Raw genomic sequence first — 18,612 nt, forward strand, 5'->3', positions numbered from 1 at the left:
AGGTTACTCATCTCACCTGCATGCATTGGTACATTAGTGTCAGGATATTGCTGCGAGCCACTAGCTGTTCAATGTTGCCTCCAAGTCCTTCAGCTAAACCACTGAGTAAATCAAGCGCCACAATCATGAAATCTTTATCTGGAGCCTCATATTGGTCTGGCTGAGCATTATGCAACTGCAACAAATAAGTATGCATTTTCAAAATTAGTATTAGATTTTCTCAGGGGAATGTGTGAAAAAAGTTTCAGAACTGCCGCTTCATTTATATATTAAACGGTTATACTACAAACCTCCCAACACACACATAACTTTATACAGTTAATAAACTGGTTTAAGGAGAGATTCTGAAAATATTGGAATAGCAGTAAAAAATACCATGGCTTGTGCAAGTGTCTTCTGTACCAGATTTACACAACGCTGGTACACAGGTTCACAGTATGGAAGGAAGCCAGATTGCAAGGCAGTAGCAACTGACGACAGGCACTGGAAATAAAAAAAAAAAAAAAGAAAAAAAGAGAGAGAGAGAAAACAGTCACTACTTTTTTCACACCTGTGAAGTGCCTTTTATTTGGGAGAGGTAAAGTAAAAGATATTAGTATTTTAAGCATATGCACATGTAACTGATTAAGTAAACACAACCTAGAAAGGCGGTACGGATTAGCTGAGCCAAGGCAACTATCAGCAAGTTACTACTCTCTCCCATGCATGCCAGTTGAGAAAACTTCTCAGCAGCAGCATCTTCTTAGAGGTACCCAAGAAAGTGCATACAAAACCAATTAGGATAATTCAGCCGGGACTTACACTAAACTTCAGTATCTTGACCATGTGCAAGCCCTAACACTACCTAAGAGTTATGAAAATAATTTTTCTAGAGGTGCTTTCCTGCTTCACGCTCAGGAAGTACAGAATAGACTACATGGTCTGGTTCGTACCTTCAGGCTGTCTGACAACAGTTTTAATGAAGGGATGGAGACCAAGGAGAGAGTAGACAAGAATAAAAGGAGGATGGAACATTTCTTTTTCCTAGAAGAATCCCGAAGAAAACACTCCAGAATGGCGGGGTGTGTGTGTGTGTGAAAAAAAAGATAGATTTCTGCCAAACCTAATGATATTTCCTCAGTCACAAGATTTTCTTATTATGGCCAGAATATTTTCGCCATAATGGAAAACTCTGTCAGCTTTTATAGTCATGCTTCCTAGTGGGAGCATCTTTGGTAGAAAGTGTAATTCCTAAAATAAATTGATAAAAAATACTCAAATTTTAATATTTACCTCTAATAAAGGGAAGAGATCTTTATCTTCATCCTTCAACATGTTCCACTTCTGGATTAATGGAGGCATTAGCATCTGAATATACTCCTGTGCAGGATGAAAACACATCAGCTGCTGAAACACTTCACTGCATACCATTTCATTTCAAAGCTAGGAAACTGATGTATTAAGAATCAATATATATTCTTTTTCAGCAACACCCCTCTCCCCCGATGTACTGTAATTCAATCATTGTTGCAATGTGTAGAAGTAGCTTAACAAGAGAATTTACAATTTTTGTCTTAAGATTTTTTGCTGAAGCCTGTATGTACCTTTGCAGAGTGAATCTTTTCCTCCAGGTTTAGTTTCAGACTAGCTGCCTGGGTTGCTACAAAACTCTGTGATTGCCTTAGAGGCTAGGGAAAATGTTTTTACTAGCAGTGTGCTCTGGCTGTACATCTGCCACCTGCTTTTCTCAATGATTTCCCATTGTCCTGGTGCTACAACCCTATCCTCCCAAGTTCCTGAAATTTCTTCCTCAAGCAATTAAGCATCCATGAACAAAGTAACTTCCTGTCCCTCCAGAAGGACACTTAACCCTTCTGAATAAAGGTGTTCCATCTTCCCTGTCACTGCACAGCCACAGTCACAAGGTCATTGAATAAAGTAACCCTATAGTGCTGTTGCTCCCAGAAGGTATCTAAAAAGCCAACAGATGCTGCCAGCTAATGCTTTGTCCAATGACATAAAATTCTAAGTGACTGAAGAAAGTCCCACCATCACCAGGAGCTCCCATTTAGCTTCCTCTTGGTATTGTCAAATGTCAAGGTGGTCAGAGCCAAAAAGAGACTGAAAAAGAGGTCCTTTGATGGTGTGGGGTCACGGATGGCAAGTACAATGCCATGAAAACAACTCAAACTGGTTTATTCTAGTGTGTCTATGTCAGTGAAGCACTCCAGAGAAATAAAACAAATTTCAATAACCAACATAAGATGCATGCAGGTGACATGTATACATATTCTATTAATTAATATATGTACACTAAAAGAAACCCCCACTGTATTTTCTTGTGAATTATCTGTGCTTTGTCCAAAGACAAAGTTTTTATATATACAATGGATGGCTGTCCCACTCTCTGATAAAGCAATTTCTAGTGATGATGTGCTCCAACACATTGGAGACACACAAAGCAGCTTAGCTATGCTTAAAGTGGTTACCAAAAAAAAGTGGCCATTGGAAATTAAAATACACGTTCCGCCAATTCCTTTAAAGTCCCATAGCGATACATATACCTCTTCTGAGCTGAAAAATTCTGAGCCTGAGAAAAAATATGATGAGAAGCACATTTCACAAGCCACCACACACACCACTGTTTATTCAAAATAGCAAGTATTTATGTAGTGGGAAAACTACATGCAGTCTATGTAATTTACCTGTGAATATTTAGTATCAGAAAATATCAGCATTTCTGTTTTGTAACATGTAAAGCACACTACAAAACCCACTGAATCAGTTTTTCAATTATGACTGCTGCTACAGAACATAAGGTATACTCACTGGTTTATTTAGATGATGTCCTACAGAATCTGCTAGAGTTCCTATCGCATCATAAAGAATGAGCAGATTTTTATGCTGGTATTTACTAAATGCGAAGACCAAAGTGTCAAGTATATATGCAAGATAAGGAACAAGCTCTGTACAAGCCTCCTCTTCTAGAGTAGCAAAGGCACTGAGGGACAAAAAAACAGGCCAGTTAGTATCTTGGAAAAAACAAAACAAGATGACCCCAAATGCACCACACAATCCACTTCTGTTTAAACATAAAGCTGTATTTAGTCCTAAAATTCATCAAAGATGTGTTTTCAAGATGGTATTACTGAGATAACCTTGATCTATTTTGATTGAGCATGTAAGGATTCGGCTCTTACGTTGTGATGAAAAAAATTAAAACTGTTGTAAAACCCTTTAGGTATACACAAGAAGCCCTGACCAAGAAAAGCATTACTGTAAACTAGTTATAATATACTAACTGAAATGGTTAAACAAAAAGCTGTTTACTTAATTTAAAAATGGCCCACATTGTTAATGTATGCTGTAGCTGCACCTACAAGCGGTAGTGCTGTTGTGCCAGTATTATGCCAAAATCAGCCTGTACTCTCAGCTGTACACTGCATAGAAAACAGATAGAGAAAGACACAGGAAACCAAAAGCAAAGACAGAGGATAAACAATTTCAGCCAGGCTTGGTCAAAACACATGTCATGGCATCATGGAAAATTTTCAGGTTGTCTGTCAAGTGTTTCAACAACAGTATTAAAAAAACTGACCCAAACCAAACAAAACTTACTCTTCTGCGCACCCCCCCGCCCCCGCCCTGGATATACTGCTTCAGAGAGAAACACTAAAGAAAGGAAAAAAATATGAGCTATTGAAGATTTACTGGCCTAGCTTGTGTCAGCAGGATTATTATTAGCCTATCCCTGCACTAAAAATGCATGCATCACTGCACGAGGCAAACCATTCCCTATTGCTGTGCTACCAAATACAGAAATGCCTTTTTCTTAACACAATGCAACTGTGAATGCTAAGTGGCTAGCATTCTTATTTTACTTATTTATAACTTATATTATTATGAAGTATTCTTCCAGAAAGCCATCCAATGTGAGCAGGAAAACATGTTTCAGTAAACTACCTTTTTGGGTGTCACCAACTAAAGAAGCAGTTTCTCAACAGCACAAAAACGAAAGCTAAGACATCTGGCTAGGATACAGAAGTCAATGATGAAAACATCCAGTATCCTACCAATTTTCAGTTTGGTAGAAATTAACTGTGCAATTATTGACTGTAGGGATGCCGCATTTTGCTCCTCTCCAGGAAGGACCATGGTATTTCCTTGCAATTTAGAAAGCTAGTGAGTATGTTTTGACTTGTAACAGCTCTACATTTTCCTTAATGTGAAGTCTCCCAGTTTATTTTTTAGCTGCAACAGTAATTTTACTGAATCTCTGCTCTAAAGAAAGCATTTAAAAATGTGCTATAAGTTTGACACTGACCTTTAAATAAAAACAGTAATCAGGTGTATTGTTACTTTTAATATTTCCATTTTATCTCTTTCCTACCAACTTAACTGCTTTGACTGCCCATTGCACTTTCTTCAAAAGCTCTACATGAGATTATTTAACAACTGCAACATAGCTGTGTTCAACTACATGCACATTTCAACCATGTTTTGGACAAGGAATGTATAATCAGAAGTGTGGGTTGGTTTTCTTGGGGTGAGGGTGGGTGTGGTTTGGGTTTTTTTTAGTAGAATCTGTACTTAATCTGATTCCCTGGATCTGAAAATGCATGAAGTAGTGTTATATCAACATTTTTGTGCTCATTCAGGAAGGAACAGAAGACTCACTATGAAAAGACAGAACGAAGCAGGTGTTAAAGCCCAACAAATTTGCTAGCCTAATCTTGGAAAACATTTAGAGAAAAAAAGGAAACCATATTTAATACTCTAATTCACTAATCATTAAATTCATTGTATGTGTTCTCAGGCAAGTATACATCTGTCCCTTTTTGGGCAAAGCTTATCACAAGAACTCTGACCTCAGCCTTGTCCTTAGCCACTACTGATATTGGGGGTGGGGTGTAGTAATCATCATCATCATCATTCTACCTCTGCCACCACTAATAATAATAATAATAATAATAATAATAATGCTACCTGGTTCAAGTATTTAGAATACAATCAGATGCAGATCTAACTTTGCTTTATGAAGAAACCTTCTTGGCAGTCTGCTGTGTATACTCCTGCCCCACACAAATTGACATGTAAAAGCTTTATTTATGAGCTTCCTGCACAAGAGGTCCACATATTTCCATTCCATTAATGGTGTGTCCATTAATGGAACCATTAATTTATTAATTAAAAAAAAAATAGTCAAACAAGGGGAAGAAGAGAATCGTATATCCCAGGTTCTCCCTTCAAAAGAAAGAGAATATCCCTTGATATAACCGTAACCCAAATGTTTTGTTAATCCTGAGCTAAACATAAACATCATTAATCCAATGATAGGATAGTTTTCCACTGCAAACAGTAACAACCTTACTCATAGGCATATCAGAAAAAAGCCATATTCCAGGTCAGTGAAATAAAATAAAAAAAAAGTGTTACAAACAGGTAGTTCCTTTTACTACAATAAATTACTGAGATTGGTGAGTCATATACTCTGAAAACAAACTGGACAAGAGAAATACAAAATAACTTTTTTCATGTTATTACAACTCACAGTAGTTTTTGACTACTTCAGAAGCAGCTGCATCTACTCAAGTTTAAAAGAAGGAAATACAGTAAAAGCTAGAAACAGAGTCATGCATTCACTGGTAACGGCGTTAAAACAGCTTCCCATGAAAAAGCAGTGTCATGGATAGTGCTTTTTGCTCAAGCTTTGGCTCACCTGCAGGCAGCTTCCTGTACTCTCTTGTTGCTATCCAGGATACGCTTTAGCAACTCAGTCATTAATGGCTTCAAGTATGTGTCTGGGGGTTGACTAACTACCCAGTGTGCATAGCGACTAAGAGTCCAGCATGTAATGGAGCGCACAAGAGCCTTTTTGTCGGAGAGGCACTGAATAAGGTGAGGGATCAGCTCAGGAAGATATGGAATCATACCCTGCATGCAGCCTAGAAAGAAAAAGACAGCTATTGCAGTACCAGAATTAACAAAAAGTTCTGTTGTTTTGTTTCCTAGAAGGGGCATACTTTCATTGTATGTTTCGTTTACATAAACAGGAATACATTTTAACAATATACAAACCAAGTCTACCTAATTTACATTGTCCTAAAAAGAAACTTTACTTAAATAATAATTAAAATCCTCAACCAAACTTAGATTCATTTAATCTATATTTCAATTTCAGTGCTTCCTTCTACTCTGCAGAAATTCTTCTTTATTAAACGGAGTATGGCAAGTACATCCGAATTAAATGAGTTTATAAAATTTGGAGGTCCTACTCAAGAGTAACCAAGACGCCAAGCAGAGAAAGACTTGATCTTGACAACAAATCATCACATCATTAAAAAGGATACCTTAAGAAATTTAAATTTCTTCTTGTTTTCTCCTAATACCATACAAATACTGACCAGCAACAAAAGCGACACATTTCAAGTCAGCAAGAGCACTAATACACTGAGATTTGCCAGAATTACTTTTACCTTGGCCTGACTTAAAATCAAAACCAACAAAAAAAAAAAGGTTTTCTAGTAACAAAGAAAACAGTATGTTTACTAGGCACTGTTGGAAGAGAAAAATAATCTCGGCACTGACACAAATAGATTCCTGCAGCTTGCAAAAAGGATAGAAATGCAGGCAAAAAGGCGCGCAAGACTAAGTACAAAGGAATGGAAGCTATCATATTTAAATTGGAGAACCATCCACAATAAGCACCTCAGGGCACTCAAGTCACAGGAGTGGTGGTCTTCTGAAAACACTTGGATGAAATGTAAGGCTCAAATTTATTAAGTATTACTCTTCTATGAAATTAAGGTGTTATTTCACAAGAGACCAATAAATATGTTCTGTTGCTGTAGTTAAGAAAGTTAAGAAAGAGAGAAAATAATTTATCTAAGCTATTTAGCCTCCCACACATTCATGGATTTGAAAATGAAGAATTAAGTAACAGTAATCACCCATTAGTAGATGTGGACATAGATGACCAAAACCAAACCAGCTAAGGACATATACTTGTTTGCATAAGTAAATTCACCTGGAAGGAATCACACAGCTGCTTAATTCAGCATGCACTGTTGTCTTACCTTCTGCAATTGCTCCAAGAACAAGGATACCAGATTCTTTAACTACCCATTCAGGATGGAAAAGCAATTCCTTCAAAAGGGGCAAGATGTGTGGCAGAAGTTCATCACGAAACACATTGGCTAGGACATCTAGAGCAGCAGCAGAACATTTTCCTGAGGGGAATTAAGAGCGTTAGTCTCTGCTTATTATACAAGTAGCTGCAGTTAGGCAATACAATCCTCAAAAGAACTACCAGTAATGGCTGTCAGTAGTACCATGTTAAAAAAAACCCCAAAACTAACCCAAAACAAAACAAACCAATTTTAGAGGGAAGACTGAAGTAAAAGAAAGGGTTATTAAACCTCCTCCATCTACCAATGTGTAAGAGGTTTTTTCAACTGAAGTAGGTGATACGTGATTTTTATTATCTTGTAGAATTAAAATTCTAAGCCCCAAAGTTATCTTGAACTGCATCCAGTAAATATTTGTAGCTCAATCTGCCATACTCAAAATAAGCTTACCAATGGCTAGATTTTGCCAATACATTTACGTAAGTCAATCTGAAAGACTTCCCCTCCACCCCTCCCACCAATGATGTCAGCAGATAGTTTTTTTGTATTCAAAAGCAAAGCCTCAGCATTCCTATAAGCAAAGTCCCCTTTTTACTGTGGTTCTTGTATTATGCAAGTTTAAAAACATTTTACACGTTACTCTGACATACTTAAATTCCAGTCAGAAATAGTATCATCATCATCAAGTTCATCATCATCATCGTCATCATCTTCAATACCATCTTCTTCATGCTGCTGAGCCACTGTCCGTGAACGATGAAAACGAGGTCGTATGTCTTGCTCACTGTCTGGAATAGCTTCATCTTCTTCAACATCCCCCTGTCATCAAAATGATTTATCAGACAAACTAGTCCAACTATATTGCTTGAGCAAGTTAAGAACGTAGTTTTAGTTCAAGATTTTATAAGCATATAAAAGATTCACATTCCACTTGTGCTGGCCAGCTAACTAAAAATGCTGCTGTTCCTGCATTCTGCTGCCACATTTACCAGAAAAACAACAGGAAAATATAAGCAAGAAAAGTAAGCTCACACACATGGTATCCTTCTTGTCAAGAAACTGCTCTTGATGGAAATGAAATTGAAAGAAGTGATAGACAAATTCTGGTACACAGACATACTCTAAAATGTATTGATGGAAAAAGCCATGTATTCAACCTGGAAGGCATCAAAACTAATTCTGAACTTCTTTTTCAAGCTGCATTGTTGCAGTAGTTCATGGGTAATGGTATCACAGCTCTGTCTGAGTGGGGGGAGAGGGGACAGGGGCAAAGCAGGAAAGCTCGCCAAGTGTTTCCCAACAAACATGGTAGCAGTTGTATTTAGTATTTGGAACAGCACACCCTGCCCTGGAAAGCTAATTCTCCATTGACGGATGGTAGGCTGCACCTGCCCATTCTGGTCTGAATCATTCTGATTAACAGGTCAGAAGCTAACCAGATACTCTGTAAGAGTAAAAAAAGTTGATGCTTACCTTCAACAGAATAATATCGATCTCTGAATATTTCATACCATTTACCAGCACAGGTATCAGCCTACAAAGAAATATTGATACATGTCAAAGTAACACATAAAAAAGCAAGCCAGTTTTCAGTTACCTGGGCCATAATTTTGGTTGTAACCCCCACCGCCCAAACCAAAACAAGAAAAACCCCACTTAGCCTGACAACAAAAGCTAGTCTCTAAACCAAGCTCCATGTCATAAGGTTAATCAATACTTTGAAATCTGAAAAAGTGTTTGTTTCAAATTACAAACTTTTAACTAGAGGTAGCCAGATGGCAGAACTAAGTTTTAAATTTTAAAAACCAGATATTCTTCCATATGATGGATTTACTCTGAAGCACCTTTCAGAAATTAAGTCTAGAGGTTTTCAGTAAGAATTCAAACTCCCATCATGTGCCTAAGTTGGCTCTCACCAATAGTACTTGTCACTGTTTAGTTATTGCCGACGACTCTACCTCACTACTCTTAAAGATACAAGGCTAATTACATTAAGCCCTCCTATCCTTTAGTGACTACTTCAGTAAGACAAGTCCCCAGCATTGCAGAGATCTTGACTAATCTGTATTAGGACTTACTTTGCTATTAAAACTGGTTATGGCTATGGGACTTCACTTCACAGACGTACAGTTTAAAAAAGTACTAAGACAAAAAACATCAAATGCTTGGGAAAAAACCACATTCTCCACAAAAAGGAAAAAAAATCCATAAAAATATGTATTACAAGCCAAGATAAGCTAATAATGATCATGGACTGACCCAGTAGCAGTGACAGACTCAATCTCTCTATACAGTGCAGGTGAGGAGTATTAGTTTTTGAAGGTACCAGGCCAGTAATAATCAGGCATTGCAATGGCACATTACCTTCTGACCTTTTAATGAAGGAACAGTAATTACACACATTATCACTAATTCGTTGGCATTTCTGCAGCATACTTCATGAAGTATGCAGGAGATATGCAATTTATAAGAAAGCCTGCAGGAGCAGAATGGAACAAGATGTTAGATTCCACATGAACAGGTTTTTAGAAGATCTTGCCCCACTTTTAGTTTAATATATAAAATTTTAAGATTATCATCAAGTATTGACAAACTTATATAGCTCACTAGTCAAACAGGACTCACTAACAAGTAAGTTGCTTTCAACAAGCATGACACTGAAAGATCGAGAAATGTAATGTTACTCACATTTGTTTTTCTAGAAATTTTAAAGCTTTTTTTAAGAAAAATAAAAATCGAGTGAGTATGATCCTGCTGCAGTGTCAATGTTCATGTAGGCCAAAAGAGGTTTAATACAAGTAGTTATTAGCTAGTAATTAATAACTACTGCTATTCTCAGTATAAAGTTATTAACTAGTAGTTAATAACTACAATTATTCACATACGTATACATGTTGGGTACTCAAGAATTACGCTATCATTCTTTTGCCTTTTGAGCTACAAGAGTAGGAACTAAGTAAAACCATTTTAAAACTTCAAAACTATTTCTCATAACATTGGTTCTGTTTTCAGCTTTTATTCCCCTCCACTGCTACAGTAGGTATTTCATTCCTTTCTACTTCCTAACTGCTTACAAAAACTGAAATTTTGCTGATTTATTGCTAAGAAAAATGCATCTGTCTGTGATTCTGTTCTTTCACTCCAGATCTTGAGAGAACTGCCCCAGTAATTTCAAAAACCTTCCACCATATACAAAACCAAAGAATATCCATTTACTGTGAACACTGAAAAAAATTCATTTCCTATTGCAGAAGACTTCAGATTAATCTGGAAAAAAAGTGACAAGCACTGACAAAGACATGCAGATGTTGACATCTCAAAAACACGTATTCAATCAAAGATCAACATTTTGAGGCATAAGAGAACTTCTTGAAACTTAAAAAAAAAAAAAAATACATTTTGAAACAAATACCAGGCCGCAGAAGTATGAAGGAACACATTGCACAAGCTTTCGTTAACTTCAAATTGCAATAGAAATTAATATAAATTTAATTCCTAAATCCAACTGATGTCATGCTGGTTTACATTCTTGTTAAAATGGAGATCCCTCTGCATGACTATGCACATACAACATGGAGTCACGATGTGCTTACAGTACACCAGTATACCAGATATTATAGATACTGTCATGTGGAGATGTATGTTGAAGATTAAGTGCATGTTAGCACACCTTTGCATCCATGTAAAGCTTAACAGCCTGTTAAGCTTGAGGTAAAGCAGTACAGTGACACAGTATGGGTTGCTTCTGGAGGTCACTGGTCTGAAATCCTCAGAATTCTTTTCAATGAACGCTGTCCTACAGCATTTTCACTATGCACAAGAACTAGCGACAGGAAAATTCTTTGAAGAATGCTGCAAGCTAGATACATTCTTTATAAAAGTAACCAGGAACAAATGAACTGAAGTTTAAAAATGACTATTTCAAAATAAATGGAGTTGTAATTCTTAATACTTACTTAGTAAGATGCCGACATAATACGTCTTTACAAATCGGCTGTTCAGCCAAAGTCAGCCAAAACTCACAAGCCTCCAAAGCCACATTTTCATCTTGGTCCTGGGTCCTTTGAAGCATGTACTACACAATATGAAAATAAATTACTTGTATAAATTGAAATTTTAAGTGTCCAGAAGAAGGTACCAACACTGGAAAATGCATTTGCAAAACCAGACTATGCTACCATAGCAATTTTGTTTCTTGGGGCAAACAGAAGAAACAGACATAAGAGACTGCTTAAGGCTGGTGAGAGAACAAGCTAAGGGACTTCCTTCTTAATGCTCGATAATTTAATTCTAAATTTCTGCACTGATTAAGCAAGAGCATTATTACCCAGAAACTGCAGAGACCCAAGATAATTAAAAGCAGTCTCCTGTGAATAGATTTTTGGTTTTTTACTCCCCCTTTGTACTTCTGAATAAAAAAGTTACAACTATACCCTTAGTAAGATGGAAATACTTTTTATTTCCAGTACCATAAAAAAAGCTTCCCCTCCAAATCTTGATTACCTGACAGGATGTAATTAAGTAGAACCTATAACCAGGGGGTGGCATTCTCACATTTTTCTAGCATGAACGGCAATTCAGAGATTCAGTATAAAATCTTTCAGCTTGCTATTAAAATTTAATCCATAAATAATCAAATAGCTGCACAAACAGAAAGCCTAATGCTGGTACATTAATTTCTTACAGACAACTGCCAAAATGATTTAGGGAAGGCTCTTGCAACATCCAAAATAGTAATTTCTGTATTCTTTCATGTCAGCCCTTATTTCTGAAACAGTTGGTTCTCCCATTCGGTTTAGAAAACCTCACGGAAGCCCGTGCAGCCACCTTTCGTCGTACACTAATTTAGAGCAAAAGAAATCCCTCTTCAGTTGCTTCAGAATACCATTTTATTCTCATAATTAAATAAAATGGAGGGACCTTTATTGTCCTTATGCATTTCAGGGATGCACGACTTGCCAAGAACAGCACCCCTTCCTACAGAATTGCACTAAATCACAAGCTGCTCCTAAAGGTTCACTATTGCGATTAAGAACTCACAGTAACAGAAATACTGCTCTATTCTGAGTTGTCAACAGATTGCAGCTCAGAAGAGTTGAAAAATGTCCTACTCATTGCAGCCAAGACTTCCTTAATGTACCTTAAGAGATTTGGCATTTTTCCCCCAGAGGGCTTGAAAATCCAAAGCCAACTGGTCCTCTGGTAGACAAGTCTCCACTAATTTAGAAAGGGAAAGGAACTGTTGAACGACATTAACCTCTACAGCTGAATGCAATGGGAGACAACATTGTTAGTAGTTCAAAGAGCATCTCAGCTATATTTAATAACATGCCTTATCCTTGTTATGGTCAACACATCCCAAAAAAGTGACAGCTTCAATGTGTAAACTATGGCAGTATCAGCACTAGCACTAGATTTTTAACACTACCTTCTCACTTGGGGGTCAAGCAGTGCCTGGCTGCTCCATAGTATAGCTGATCCTGACTGTTTCCGGATCAATTAACTTAATGAAGAATAAACTGCCATAGACATTGCCTATCAAACACAATGTCAAGTTGGCAATTAGCTAATAAGAAAGTTTTGCAATCTCAAGTCTTGAAGGAAAATTAAGAGTAAACAAGTGCAAGAGTAACATACCTGTTCTGATGAAAGCTGCTTTTTAAAAATTTATTTCTGCAACCCCAAACAGGTTTTTCAGCATGCAGTTTGGGAAATGACTCACCTCAACTATACTAATCATATGTGGAAGCAGGCGATCCATTCGAACTTCCAGCAACATTACCAGAGCACGGCAAACATTTTTGCGCACTTCAGGCTCCTCATCACCAGCAAGTGCAAACAGATTCTGTTGGAAACCAGTACCAGTATAAAAATCCCTTGTTCAGCTAGTTCAACTTGTATTTAAATTGACATTACTGGCAAGCAAAAGTATGCACATATGTACTTCTGTACTCTCCCACACCTCAGAATACCATTTTATTTCTTAAAGACATATGGTTTATCAAATGAACTCTACAGACTCTTGATGTGTATTTTACACATAAACAAAACACTATGTAATATTAGCATGGACACAAGAACAGCATTTCCTAGACTTTTTTTTCCTCCTGAACACGAATTAAGTTCTCCATGTTTCCGAAGCCAGAAAACTCTGTCAGTAACAACAGCATCAAATTAAATACTCTAGATAACCTAAAATACCACTCTTGTTATCCATATTCAGTAGCAGTATTCAGAGACACCCAGATGGACCCACGTGACATGATGAGCCTTGTATTGCACCTTCCATCACAGTTAAGTGACAGACTGCTGCCATTATTTTTACACCTTTATGAACAAGTGTTTCCTCTACTTAGGAAGAGGAAGCATTTTCAAAATACTATTTTTGGGCTTGAAGAGTGCTTAGACTAATCAATTCTGAGCATAAGCATACAGAATGAACTTCAATCCATGGGGATTGAAGTAAAAATGGGCAGCCAGAAACGAGGAGTTTGAGGGCAGAAGCGGTTGTAAAACATAATTCAAAACTCTTGATAAATCAGATATGTAATCTGACTCAACCCCCCCAAACCAAGAATGCACACCCACCTCAATAAAAGAATCGATGTGCAACATAAGAGCTTGAGTTCGGCTGATGATAAATTGATTGACACATGCAACAGCATGAGACCTACAAATGGAACAGTTAAAATATATGCTTTTTTGAGTTACAAACAATTTCTAAACTGCTCATAAAATTGAAAACATTAGGAAGCAAACTGCAAGGTTCGAACATCTTCTAGAGGCAAGGGGGAACAAATCTGCACATCTGCAGTATTACCAACCAAAATTACTAAACCACATCTTAAGTACCACCTTATACTCTGATATATCTAATAAATATTTTAAAATACAGTATTCAGTAAATAAAAACAAGAGCAGAATGACTACACCTGGCACGTTTGTTCCAAACAGTATGTAAGGATGTTCTTTTTCAGTATATTATCATTACTGATCTTATTAGCTATTAACAATTCCATACAAGTTAACATAGTGAAATAGTGACATTTTAGCATGACCTTCTTTGTTGTTAAGTATCCAACTGCCTTTGCAATAGTTTTAGTATTTAGCAAGACCTGTATTTGTCAACAATATAGCTGTAGCTTTGAACAACACACACGTATAGTAGGATACATACTCAAACACTTCTGGTAGAAACATACCAAAAAGAGAAACGTTAGTTCTTCCTTTTCATTTCATGCAAGCCACTACTTACAGGTCTCTTTCATTCTCAGAGATACAAAAGTCAAATTCCTTAAGTAAAGGCACAATGTAAAACTACCTGTTAAGGCTTTTGAAGATCCATTAAAGTATTTTTACTAATGTAACTCCAAATCTGTTCAGACGTTTCTTGGAAGGCTGCCTCAAAACATGGTTCAAAAGTTGTCTCTTTTTAAAGAGATTTAAATAGAAAGTATTTTACTGACACTACTAGCAGTTTTCATACTTCAGCACTGTGCACTGAAACCAGGCTGCAGGTCAGCAGGTGGCCTGCTTCAAACTGGAAACTCGTTTAACAGTTTCAAAGCCACAAACATTGCAGCACAGGAAAAAAGTGAAGACTGTATAATGTGGTAAGGAAAAAAAGCATGTTTTTCTCATCTCTTCCAGCTCCAGGGAGGTAGTATTAAGTTTGTCAATAATAAGAGCAAGTTCATGCTTTGTTACCCATTTTTCTTAGTGTGCATCTATTTTAGTGATTTTCTAAATCTTATTTGAATCCTATCATGAAATATTCCAGGTTACACTCTTCCTTTTAGTCTTCACCATCAACTACTGCAGGCAATAAAGAATTGCCACCTCCAACATGCAGAATCTTTCCAATTAACTTTCAAACAGGAGTTAAAAAACCAAATTTTTCAGAATTACAGCGAATCACAGAACAGTTGAGGTTGGAAGGCACCTCTGGAGGTCAACTGGTCCAAGCCCGCTGCTCAAGCAGGGCTACCTACAGCCAATTGCCCAGGACCATGTCCAGGTGGCTTCAGAGTATCTCCAAGAATGGAGACTCGCTCCATCACTTCTGTAGGCAATCTGTCCTAGTACTTGGTTGCTCTCACAGTAAAAAAAATGTTTTCTGACGTTCAGAGGGAACCTCCTGTGTTTCAGTTTGTGTCTGTTGCTTCTGGTTTTGTTACTAGGCACCTCTGGAAAGAGACTGGCCATGTCATTTTTGCTCCCTCCCTTCAGGTATTTACATACATTGATGAGCTCCCCAAGTCCCACCCAGCTCCCTTAGTCTTTCCTCATAGGACAGGTGCTTCAGTCCCTTCATCAGCTTCACAGCCCTTTTCTGGACTCTCTCCAGTATGTCCATGTCTCTCTTGCACTGGACAGCCCAGAACTGGACACAGTACACTGGACCACCCCCAGGTGTGGCCTCATCTGGAAGATGAGGGGGAAGAACCACCTCCCTTAACGAGCTGGCAGCACTCCAGCCCAGGATACCATCAACCTCCTTTGTGGCAGAGGCACACAGCTGGCTTGTTTCAGGGTAAAAGCTACTGTTCTTTGTAATGAATATTAGCAATAACAATTTAATTCTGGAATTTTTATCCTATCCTATACTTGTGTTACTTTGAAGAGATTAATACAGTTTTACAGTGACAAGACGATGAACCCATTTAACTTGATTCAGCTGAAAGATAAAGAGCTTTCTAGGCTTAGGTGCAACTAAAGCAGAAAACATTTTCTGCAAGAACTCAGAAATTATTGTCAGGAAAATAATATTGACTCTCCCATTGCTGAAGTCATTACAAAGTGAATGCAAAATTGTTCTTTCTAATCAGAGTATTAAAGTTCTAACCACAGCATCGAATTTTTCATACAAACATGCAAAAACTTCAAAGAAACTGTGATTTTCAAAACTGTAGGCTGACTGCACATTTGGAAGATTTATAATGACGTGACACTGATTTATTAACTAAGCAGATAAACAAGGAAATTACTGACACATGGAATCTCTGTGGCTTTCTGCAGAATCATTTTAAAAAATTAAACACATTTTTAACAGATCTATAAAATGGCTACCTTGCTGCTCATGTAAAAAAAAATTAACAGGAAACTGTAGTACAACACCTAAACCTACCTTATTTTTGGACTGCTATGCTTGAAGAACTGCAAGAACTTAGGTATCATGATATTGAGTGGTCGGTCCAATACATCACTATCTAAAATTTCAGCAGAATCTTCACATATCTTCTGAAGAGCGCCAAAAGCACCCTGTTTAAAAAAATATAAAAATCTCTTATTACACATTCTGAAGAAAGCAACATTTCAGGTTTTGTACAGAACAGGTAATTTCAGCACAACACAGTAAATATAGCTAGTTAACACATTAAATGCAGCTAACTAAATATGGAGTTAAATTGAAACATCCTTAAAGGCTTTTAAGCACTTTATACTTGCACCTGTAAACTCTCAAGCTAGATGAGTCAGTTTTAATTTCAGCATTCCATGCCCATCTATTCAGTCATATTTAAAAAAAAAAAGGCTTAAAAGCTAGATATTATTTGAGAAATAAATGTCCACATGCAGAACTATCCAATTTAATTACATATCTAACTGTATTTCCTTTCATAGTTTATTATGGGGCAAAACAGAACTCTGGATATGATGGTCAATTTGAGTTTCATTTTCAAGTGCTTTTTTCTTTTCCTTGAGAAAGCAGCACTAAACCACTACATAACAGCATGATGTGTTGGACCATTATCCTATCTCTGAGGATTACTTTAGGCAAAATGCTTCACACGCATTCAATGGAGACAGTATCAAGTAACTAAAACCATGTGATCACCAATTTTAAATTTTTTTAAAATCAGACAATGCTTTTTGTCTCCTCAAAGTTTAAAACAATTGTTTTGGTTTTTTTGTCTTCATCTAAACTGGACAAGACAGCTCATTTCACCCTGACACAGGAATGACAGATTGTTTTTCCAGATTAAGTTACAAGAATAACGAACATTACTTTTAAGTAAGAGAAAATTCAGGGTCAACTTGATGATGCTGACGACACTTAAAAGATCAGGCACCATAGAGTGGAAACTTGAGAACATTTCTCTGCTGAGATACTATGACTACCCATCTGCAGTCTTTTTCTGCTTTTATGCAAAGAAAACAAATTTGTTTTGATAAACAGTAAGAACATGGAATGCAGGCAGAAAAAAAGCATCAAATTTGAGCCACTGTTCTCTGAGGAGAACATATGTGCATATACACACACACACATGCAATACTATACATATACATCGTGTCTATGAAGAGAGATAAAAATAATCAAATTCAAATTATAATCTTCTATTTCTAAAAGTCTCCTTACCTCACAGGTATTGTAATCTTCAGAATCCAACAGGCTGCAAAGCTTTGGTAAGAGTTCAGGCCAATTCTGTAACTCCCCTTTTGAAGCAATGGTTGTTATCAAAATGCCTAAAGGAATGAGAGGGATGAAGAAAATGAGATCTTATATACACCTTCACATATTTCATACCAATTTTTCTCATTCCTCTCAAAGACCTAGGTAGTTAAGAAATTTCTTATTTTGTAAAGAACTGGCAAGCATAAAACCAGGAAGTACATTTAATCACAAATGGTATTTGAAGGGCTTTGAAATGTAAAGGTGGGTTATCCCTTCCTGCTACCATGAAGGACTCAGTCATGAGAAATCAAGCACAAAGTAAATCCAGTTAAGGAAAGAATCATGCCCAAACACTGCATGGCAGCTTTGGCTCTAAATTTACTAGACACTGTACAAATCTAGACATCCAGTAAATATAGAGTACCCACCTCAAGTAATTTCTTTATTATAATACAAAAGCATGAATGTGGGAATCTGTCATTCAGTAAACTTACAACCCAGTGGTAAGTTACGTGTTCACAACTTTACTGTGCTTACACAAAACATTAAGGAGGCATTCTAAGACTGAAATACCTACTAAGAGCTTACACGCTAAAACAGGTCATCCAGTGATCACCTTTAGGGGTTGGCTGGCTGACTGAGATCCAGCAAACAGACAGGTCAGCTCTGTTTCCAGCACACACAGAAACCCCAGGAAAAACTAATTAGGTGGCAGGAACATGGAAGGCTGCGTATGAACTAGGACTGACTTTCTATGAATCCATTTTGCCTCAGGACAAAATGGAACGGGTAGCATAATTCGTTATTCTACTCGCAGTTAGTTCTAATGAGTATGAACACAGAACTTGATACTACAACTAGCAATCTCCTAAGTGACAAGTGATGAAAAAGCTTTCCTAAGCTTTTTCATTGAGCAAATTACAATTTACCATTTTTCTTTGGCAGAAAATGTTACAATTCCTGTTGTTTACACCAGAATATGGGACACCATTACAGAGATAAGGACATTCTGGACACAGTAAATAAAGACACACAGTAACTTAAAAAGTATTTTGCATGATGTTTTCTTTGATGCAATAGGCTGCAAAGCCCACAAAGACAAAGGGCAAAAAT

At 37.1% G+C, this 18,612-nt stretch overlaps 1 protein-coding gene across 3 annotated transcripts in view; it reads right to left on the reverse strand.

The window, feature by feature from the left end:
* Positions 1 to 18,612, reverse strand: part of TNPO1 (transportin 1) — a 59,594-nt gene that overhangs the window by 17,321 nt on the left and 23,661 nt on the right. For all 3 annotated transcript variants that reach the window (XM_055698727.1, XM_055698728.1, XM_055698729.1), the window contains 13 exons: positions 17,464 to 17,570; positions 16,234 to 16,367; positions 13,695 to 13,776; positions 12,829 to 12,951; positions 11,063 to 11,181; positions 8,580 to 8,640; positions 7,757 to 7,925; positions 7,056 to 7,208; positions 5,699 to 5,924; positions 2,809 to 2,980; positions 1,273 to 1,359; positions 376 to 483; positions 17 to 175 (listed from right to left, as the gene is read on the reverse strand). In XM_055698727.1, coding sequence (XP_055554702.1) covers positions 17 to 175; positions 376 to 483; positions 1,273 to 1,359; positions 2,809 to 2,980; positions 5,699 to 5,924; positions 7,056 to 7,208; positions 7,757 to 7,925; positions 8,580 to 8,640; positions 11,063 to 11,181; positions 12,829 to 12,951; positions 13,695 to 13,776; positions 16,234 to 16,367; positions 17,464 to 17,570 — 1,700 coding nt within the window. The remainder of the gene's footprint in view (positions 1 to 16; positions 176 to 375; positions 484 to 1,272; positions 1,360 to 2,808; positions 2,981 to 5,698; positions 5,925 to 7,055; positions 7,209 to 7,756; positions 7,926 to 8,579; positions 8,641 to 11,062; positions 11,182 to 12,828; positions 12,952 to 13,694; positions 13,777 to 16,233; positions 16,368 to 17,463; positions 17,571 to 18,612) is intronic.

This window comes from Falco cherrug, chromosome Z, assembly GCF_023634085.1.
Source record: "Falco cherrug isolate bFalChe1 chromosome Z, bFalChe1.pri, whole genome shotgun sequence".
Taxonomy (NCBI): domain Eukaryota; kingdom Metazoa; phylum Chordata; class Aves; order Falconiformes; family Falconidae; genus Falco; species Falco cherrug.